Consider the following 8,953-nt stretch of genomic DNA (forward strand, 5'->3'; position numbering starts at 1 on the left):
GTGTGTGTTAACACTTGATATGTGTGTTTGCATGTATGTTACCTTGATGTGAGACTGTGTGTGTGTTGCAGGTCGTCGTCAGAGGTCCAGTTTGAGGTGTATGATCCTGCTGTGGGTTTCATCTCCTCCAGTGCTCCAGCCCACTCCCTGCTCACACTTGCTTGGAACACACACTGATCACACTGGAATGGAACACACACATATACACAGACAAACACACACTCTGACCGCACTGGGATGGAACACACACGGATCACTCAAAGCATTGTCACAGTCGGCATTACCCTTGTGCTACACTTCCAAAAAACGACCAAACGTTTGTCATCTGTCAGCAACATTATCCCTCACCACCAGGTCCGCTACATTTCCACCACTACACTCAACTTCCATCACCACCTAAAGCCCAATGTGCTCCCTCCTCATAGCAGGCTGACTGTTCACAGCATATCTAATAGATAACCCTGCAGCATCGTGGGCTCCGGCATTTCTTTGATCAGAGCTTGAAGTGTGTGTGGTTTAGCCAATAGAGCCAGGTATGTTGTGTGTTCCTATGTATGCTGTGACTATCTGCACTGATCTTTATCACACTGGGAAAAGCTCTGGAATGTGTGAATATAGCATGTGATCAAACCAGGGCCAGGTACACTACTATGATCAGACACTGCTGCTGCTTGAGACGGTATGACCATCACACCGCTCTGCTAACAACCGTTTCCTAACTGAAATCTGGTTAATAACATTATCACGGTTTATAAAAGAGATCATGTAAATTAATCATGTACAGAATGTATTAATGCCTTTTGAATAAATGATTTGTCTCTATTACGTCTTCACACAAGTATGGGGAGGTTTTAATGGACAGACACACCTGATAAATCAATGTTACTGGTTTTTAATACATCATACATGTTATCATATATATAATATACAGACTAATACCCAGGGATTCACATTTGTCTCCATTCTCAATATGCTTTGTTGTTCTCTTCTCAAACCAGAAGTTGTTGGACTAAAAGTATTTACATTAAAAAAATAGAGTGATAGAAATGTGAAACGAGACATCAACGGAGGAGTAAAATGACAGGGTGATGCAATCTGTTTGTAATATATACACCAGAATGACAGCGAAAGACTGTAGAGGGGCCCGTCTCAATAGTCAAAATGATGTCCCCTCGTCTCCTTCCTGCACTTATGTGACAGAGCTAGAAAGGAAAAACCAAATTCCTGGTGAGCATCCACCATGTTCAGTGCAGATGATGAGGAGAGGAAGCCACTCTAGACTATTGAGATGCATCCCAGGAGTAGGGAGAGACAACATTGTTTTACAGCAGTGCTTTTCAGAAGGATGGAAAAAGAGGAATATGGAGAAAAGAGTAGAAAAAAGGAGATGGGGTTGATGTTTGAAGCGAGGTAAAGGCAAGTGCTTGGTCATGATGAGGCAGAGGACAGCTAATGGATCATGACGTGTGTGTGTGTACTCTGTGTGTGAACATGGTTCCAGGGGCATTGAGACAGGAACAGCCATACTGAGATGACCATCCTATGACTGTAGATGAAGAGATGATTCAGAAAGGAGAAGTGAGATGAAGGGATGACACGGAGGAATGAGGCAGAGATGGAGGAGGTAGATCCTTCAGAAAGTCCTTATCTCCTGTGTGCAGTAGTTCGTAGAGAGAAGGGGGGGGATGAGGGTAAAAAAAGTACAATGAAGGACAGATGAGATGGAGAGATTAAAAGGAGGTCAGAGGAGAGGTGCGATAAGGGGATGGAGGGATGAGGGGGAGGTGTATTTCAGAAGGACCATCTCTCCTGTGTGCGGGGGTCCGTGTTTAGAGAGGGGGATTCTGGGGGGTTCTGGGTGTTGCTGTCTTCTCCATTCAACCCCTTCCTACACACAGGACACGTATCATGCTGCAGAAAGAGAGAGAGAGGAGAAAATCAGTTCCAAACGTCTTCAAAAGATTCCTCCTACTAAATATTACCCCACCGTCCTCCTCACCATTTCCAGCCAGGGTACTATACAGTCTGAGTGGAAGAAGTGGTTGCAGGGCAGCTGTCTGACGGGCTCTCCCACTGCAAAGTCCTCCTTGCACACCGGACACTCCATACTGCAGTCTGGAGAGACACACACACACCTTTTTCTTATCTAGTATTACATTCCTGTTATAAATTATCATACATAACTATCTTACACGCAGGAAAAATACTCCATATTACAGTATACAGAGAACAGGAGAGAGAGAGAAAGAGGAAGAGATGGGAAGACTGAAGGGATGATGAAGCAGGGGTTACATTAGATGTTTTTATTGAACCTTTATTTAGGCAAGTCAGTTAAGAACAAATTCTTATTTACAATGACGGACTAACAGACATTAAAATAACTGAAGCCTAGCATCTGATGCCTAATTACTGAGTGGCTGGTTGAGATGATTTAAGAGGAATAAGTACCACTCTTAATGACAAGAGACAGTGAGACAACAGCTATGTGGGCCCTGAGCCAGGGGGGAACAGAGAGAGAGAGACAGAGAGGGAGAGAGAGACAACAGCTATTGTGGGCCCTGAGCCAGGGGGGGACAGAAAGAGACAGACAGAGGGACAGTGAGACAACAGCTATGTGGGCCCTGAGCCAGGGGGGACAGAGAGAGAGAGAGAGACAGACAGACAGAGAGTGAGACAACAGCTATGTGGGCCCTGAGCCAGGGGGGACAGAGAGAGAGAGAGACAGACAGACAGAGAGTGAGACAACAGCTATGTGGGTCCTGGGTCAGAGACAGCCGTTGTCTCACTCTCTCTCTCTCTCTCTCCGTCCCCCCCTGGCCCAGGGCCCACATAGCTGTTGTCTCACTCTCTCTGTCTGTCTATGTGGGCCCTGGGCCAGGGGGGACAGAGACAGACTGAAAGAAAGAGAGAGACAGCCAGACAGAGAGGAAGAGAGACAGGACAGATGTGTGTATGTGTGAGAAAGTCAAGAACAGAGAGGACAGGAGACAGCAGCTAGAGGGAGAGAGAGAGGAGTACTAATTTACGCCAATGAGTCAGCTGTCAGCAGCACAGCTATACTAGCTTATTTACAGTACCAGTCAAAAGTTTGGACACACTTACTCATTCAAGTTTTTTATTTTTATGTCTTTACAATTGTCTACATTGTAGAATAACAGTGAAAACATCAAAACTATGAAATAACTCACGAAATCATGTAGTAACCAAAAAAAGTGTTAAATCAAAATATATTTTATATGAGATTCTTCAAAGTAGCCCCCCTTTGTCTTGACGGCTTTCCCACTCTTGGCATTCTCTCAACCAGCTTCATGAGGTAGTCACCTGGAATGCATTTCAATTAACAGGTGTGCCTTGTTAAAAGTTAATTTGTGGAATTTATTTCCTTCTTAATGCATCAGTTGTGTTGTGACAAGGTAGGGGTGGTATACAGAAGATAGCCCTATTTGGTAAAAGACCAAGTCCATATTATAGAAAGAACAGCTAAAATAAGCAAAGAGAAACAACAGTCCATCATTACTTTAAGACATGAAGTTCAGTCAATCCGGAACATTTCAAGAACTTTGAAAGTTTCTTCAAGTGCAGTCGCAAAAACCATCAAGCGCTATGATGAAACTGGCTCTGATGAGGATTGCCATAATGTTTACAGATCTTGCCTCACTCATCTCATATGTATATACTGTATACCATCTATTGCATCTTGCCTATGCCGCTCTGTCATTGCTCATCCATATATTTATATATTCTTATTCCATTTCTTTACTTAGATGTGTGTGTATTAGGTAGTTGTTGTGGAATTGTTAGATTACATGTTAGATATTGCTGCACTGTCAGAACTAGAAGCACAAGCATTTCTCTACACTCATAATAACATCTGCTAACCATGTGTATGTGACCAATAAAATGTCATTTAATATGAAAGGAAGACCCAGAGTTACCTCTGCTGCAGAGGATAAGTTCATTAGAGTTAACTGCACCTCAGATTGCAGCCCAAATAAATGCTTCACAGAGTTCAAGTAACAGACACATCTCAACATCAACTGTTCAGAGGAGACTGCGTGAATCAGGCCTTCATGGTCGAATTGCTGCAAAGAAACTACTACTAAAGGACACCAATAAGAAGAGACTTGCTTGGGCCAAGAAACATGAGCAATGGACAAATTTGATTTTTTGTATCCAACCGCCGTGTCTTTGTGAGACGCAGAGTAGGTGAACGGATAATCTCAGCATGTGTAGTTCCCGCCGTGAAGCATGGAGGTGGTTTGATGGTGCTTTGCTTGTGAAACGGTCAGTGATTTATTTAGAATTCAAGGCACACTTAACCAGCATGACTACCACAGCATTCTGCAGCGACATGCCATCCCATCTGGTTTGGGCTTAGTGGTACAATCATTTGTTTTTCAACAACAGGACACTGACCCAACACACCTCCAGGCTGTGCAAGGCCTATTTGACCAAGAAGGAGTGATGGAGGGCTGCATCAGATGACCTGGCCTCCACAATTACTTTTATTTTATTTATTTAACTAGGCAAGTCAGTTAAGAACAAATTCTTATTTTACAATGAAGGCCTACCCCGGGCGACGCAGGGCCAATTGTGCACCGCCCTATGGGAACCCCGATCACGGCCGGATGTGATTCAGCCTGGATTCGAACCAGGGACTGAGATGCAGTGCCTTAGACCGTTGCGCCACTTGGGAGCACAATCACCTGACCTCAACCCAATTGAGATGGTTTGGGATGAGTTGGACCGCAGAGCGAAGGAAAATCAGCCAACAAGTGCTCAGCATATGTGGAAACTCCTCAAGATTGTTGGAAAAGCATTCCAGGTAAAGCTGGTTGAGAGAATGCCACGTGAGTGCAAAGCTGTCAAGGCAAAGGGTAGCTACTTCGAAGAATCTAAAACTTAAAAAGTGTTATTTCATAGTTTTGATGTTTTCACTATTTTTCTACAATGTATAAAATAGTAAAAATAAAGAAAAACCCTTGAATGAATAAGCGTGTCCAAACTTTTGACTGGTAGTGTATAGGCCACGGCACTATGGAGAGACTGGAGAGGAGGTAAAGGACTGACCTGCTTGATCCTGAGACACGTTGACTGTAGGGATGGAGGAGATCTTCTCTTTCTCTGCAGGAGGAGGGCCCGTGTTCTCAAACTGACCTAACAACTACACACAGGTAGACAGAGAAGATACATCACAATGGTTGCTGCAGGAACTATAAGAACAGCTTTACAATTCACCTTTGTGCTGTAAACTGTGTGCTAACCTAGCATGATACAATAAAAGAGTAAAACCATCAGAAACATCCTGGAAAAGATAGAGAGAAAATAACAAGAGAACTGCTAAACCTTCATTAGCATTCTGGGTCTACCAACATCCACATAGCATACTACATAGTATGATGTAATAGTTGGTTAGTAGCCATACATACCAAATGATGTGAATGGGGTTTGTGCGTGCGTACCTGTGTGATGACTGCGTCCAGTCCCCCCTGTCCCCAAGCATAGTCCCCTGGGTTAGAGTGTAGCATCCCCGTCCTAACACACAGAGAGAGGAGGTCAATTACAGTTAAAGATGAAACATTCAGGAAATATCCTATGTTTCACACATGATGAACAGCAACAATGTGTGTTGTGATTTAGGCTAGGTTTAAATGACAGGGTTCGCAGGGGTGCTGGCTGAGGCACACCCATAACAAGTCAGGGAACATTCAAATATTCATGTTGATCCACCTCACTATTTGTAAGGAATCCACAAGAGAAAGTGTGTAAGTCAAACTGTGGACTAACATAATGTATAACCACTGCTTACATGGCAGTAAGAAGGTTCTTACCAAGAGAGGGGAGTTGAGCCAGGAACTCCAGAGTTGGCAAATAGACCAGCCAGAAACTGTTGTACTATCCTACAGAGAGAGAAGGCACACACATCAGTCAGGAATGAGATCAGCAAAACATTGAAAACTGATCAAAACAGCCATATGAATATCAACATGGCATCGTAAGGAGAGGAGTCTCACCCCTCTACGGCAGGCGAGCGGTCAGGTCTGCTGCTCCCTCTGGAGCGGTACCTCCGCTGACTGTGCAGGCGAGGGGGGCGACCGGGCCCCCAGTGTTCCCCCCCTCCCAGAGAACCCCCCAGGGGTCCTCCTAGCCCAGCAGGGACTGACCCTCCGATAGGACCTCCTCCCAGGCCTGCTAGCCCTCCCAGCCCCCCCAGACCTAACCCCCCTGCTCCTACCCCAACCCCTCCACCAGAGACCCGGGGCTCTGAGTCTGGACTGTCACCATCCACTGTGAAAGGCCTCTCTACAAACAACAGGTGCCACAGCTGCTGAGAGAGAAATGAGGGGTGAGGGTGAAAACAGGGAGGGTGGGAGAAGGGGGAATGGAGAGAGAGAGACAGTGGAAGGGAGAGAGAGATAGAGAAAGCATGTGAAAGAACGATGGGATCACAAAGGTACATTTAGTACAGATGCAATCACAGTAGACATTTGCATCCCCCCACCAGGTCACAGTGCATATCATACCTCTGCAAACTGTGTGGCTGTGTCATCTGTCCCGTTAGCGCCACCCTCTAGCAGACTGAGGGAAACAGCACACAGGAGGCAGAACAAAGCATTAGTAACATCCAACATCTATACACAGTCATTCTCCACCACCTACCATTCACTCTGCCTAGCCTATATCTGGTAGATTCATTAAAGCTACAGACATAAGAAACAAGATATTCTCACCTGGAATCTTCTGTTACCTCCTCTATAAAGCCAGACTCACACCTGGGACAGATGTACTCCTGCAAAAACACACAACACCACACACTCAGAGAGTACACGAGTTACACCGTGTTCTATACACCATGTTCTATACAGGCTGCTGAGGTCTGTAGAATGAGGAAATGTCTAGTAGAGATCTGTGGCAGAGTCAGGATATAGCCTATTTGAACATAGCATAAGCAGGAACATACAACATGTCAAGTGGAAGTTGTCATCGAGAAGTATTCTTCCCTGGCACCAGTGTCAAGTTCACTCACAATGGGATTAGGCCTATGACACAGACATGTTCTTTATTCGACAAAACAAAAGGACACTTGAACTGAACCTCATTCCAAAATTGTTCAAAACCTGTATTGCTGTATGCAATATTGTGTGTAGGCTTAGGCTATGCCTCAGCCATTGTCATCTGGTGAAAACATACAGATACTATGCCTGAAATAAGGCTTCAGAGGGACAAGCACAGGGTTCTGCCATGTATGTTTGAGGCATGCTCCCTCTCTCTTTCAGTGGATGCCTTGGGGAGGTGAGACAGATGAACTGCTGATATGCAGTCAGTGAGTGGGCATGGCTGAAACATGCCTCAGCAGCACAGACAGTGTGACAGTGAGACCAGCAGGTTAGCCTGTGGGTAGGCTAGATCAGGGTTTCCAAAATTGGCCCCCAACCTCAGTACAAGTTTAGTTTCTTGCCCAAGCGCTTCACAGCTGATTCAAATAATCAAAGCTTTTATTTACTAACTAGGCAAGTCAGTTAAGAACTAATTCTTATTTACAATGACGGCCTACCCCGGCCAAACCTTAACCTGTACTACACTGGCCCAATGGGCCTCCCAATCATGGTAATACAGCCTGAAATCGAACCAGGGTCTGTGGTGACGCCTCTAGCACTAAGATGCAGTGCCTTAGACCGCTGCGCCACTCTGGAGCCCAAGCTTGATGATGGGGGGGGCAGGACCGAGTTTGGAAAACCCTGGGCTAGATGAATCAGACCCATAGGCACAGATCTAGTTCCCAATAAGAGGGAAATCACAAAACTGTCTTTAGGTCCGTGTCTAGGCCTACTTCAGCCTCCTCCCAGATTTAGCTTCAATGTCAGGAAGGGAATAAACAGGGGATTACCAGCCTGCCTCTCACTGACCAGCCTAACATACACAAATGTATCCTAGCTAACGTTGGTTTAGACAAGCAGACTGAGTGACTATCTGACACATTGACTGACTGCCAGAGACTGCGATAACAAACAGATGCAGCTAGCTAAATGCAAAACGTTAACGTTAAGTGTCATAACGTCTCTTCCAGAATGAACGCAGTCAATACGGATTAATGTAGTTAAATAATTAGGGTCAAGCAGTCAAAATATTGTGCAATGTCTTGCTACATTTTACTTTCAGTTTGATTGTGAAACTTAGCTGTGCCACATTCAGTTGCCAAAAGTTGACGAACGTTGCAGATAGAATGCGTAAATAGACCCTACATGATTTATTGTTCTACATAATATTTTCTATCTGAACGTGCCAAACCGTTGTGTCCTGCTGAACGCGCCCCAGGCCAAGGAAACCCCCTTATTCCCTCTGCTTTAGTAGGCCAAGGAGTAGCCAGACTGACCGAGTTACGTTGAAATATCCATCACATTTCCATATAGCTACCTCCTCGAGGAATTCAGGAAAAGCACACAAAACCACCTCGAATAAGGTTAACATTACATCAAATAACACCAGTTACTCAGTAACTACAGGTACGGTTATTCAACCATGCCAGTATAATCTTTAACAATTACTGCACATAATGTCTTTGTTAAAGAAATTAGTTGACAAATCCTATTGTTAAAGCGAGCAACAACAAACATCAACATTGTTTGTTTGCTAGCTAGAGCCAGTGCCGAGGGCCCTACTGGCTAGCCGTCTACAGTTAGCAGCTAGCTAGTTAAACAACTACTGCTATTTGCTGGACTCAGATTCGGTTGTCAACCGACGGAAAAGAACAAGACCTGCATTGAACAGCCATGATCGGGACACGGTGAAACGACTGACTTACCGGGAGCTTGGGGCTTACTTCTCCCTTACAACAATGACAGAAGAACCGATGCGGGGGAATCGCCGCAGCTTCCGCCATCTTCCCCAGAATAGCACAAACAGTGACGTCGGTCCTCCTGCATACCAAAGAGGGTGGTCCGCCAACATCCCT

General features: G+C 45.1%; 1 protein-coding gene and 1 pseudogene across 2 annotated transcripts; both read right to left on the reverse strand.

Moving 5' to 3' along the window:
• Nucleotides 1–876: 876 nt before the first annotated feature.
• On the reverse strand, nt 877–8,946 carry LOC106591015 (E3 ubiquitin-protein ligase RNF115). Of its 2 annotated transcripts, none has more exons than XM_082960554.1 (9): nt 8,804–8,946; nt 6,732–6,790; nt 6,525–6,579; nt 6,015–6,325; nt 5,832–5,900; nt 5,463–5,535; nt 5,071–5,164; nt 2,000–2,115; nt 877–1,911 (listed from the first exon to the last, which is right to left on the reverse strand). In XM_082960554.1, exons 1-9 carry the CDS (start codon nt 8,879–8,881, stop codon nt 1,792–1,794), a joined length of 975 nt encoding a protein of 324 aa, XP_082816680.1. In that variant the 5' UTR covers nt 8,882–8,946; the 3' UTR covers nt 877–1,791. The 2 variants fall into 2 exon arrangements, with proteins under 2 accessions (XP_082816680.1, XP_082816679.1); XM_082960553.1 differs by having other exon boundaries at nt 6,015–6,328.
• On the reverse strand, nt 2,726–2,888 carry LOC123739849 (uncharacterized; annotated as a pseudogene).
• Nucleotides 8,947–8,953: the final 7 nt, after the last annotated feature.

Source organism: Salmo salar, chromosome 02 (genome assembly GCF_965601325.2).
Source record: "Salmo salar chromosome 02, fSalSal1, whole genome shotgun sequence".
In the NCBI taxonomy this organism is placed as follows: domain Eukaryota; kingdom Metazoa; phylum Chordata; class Actinopteri; order Salmoniformes; family Salmonidae; genus Salmo; species Salmo salar.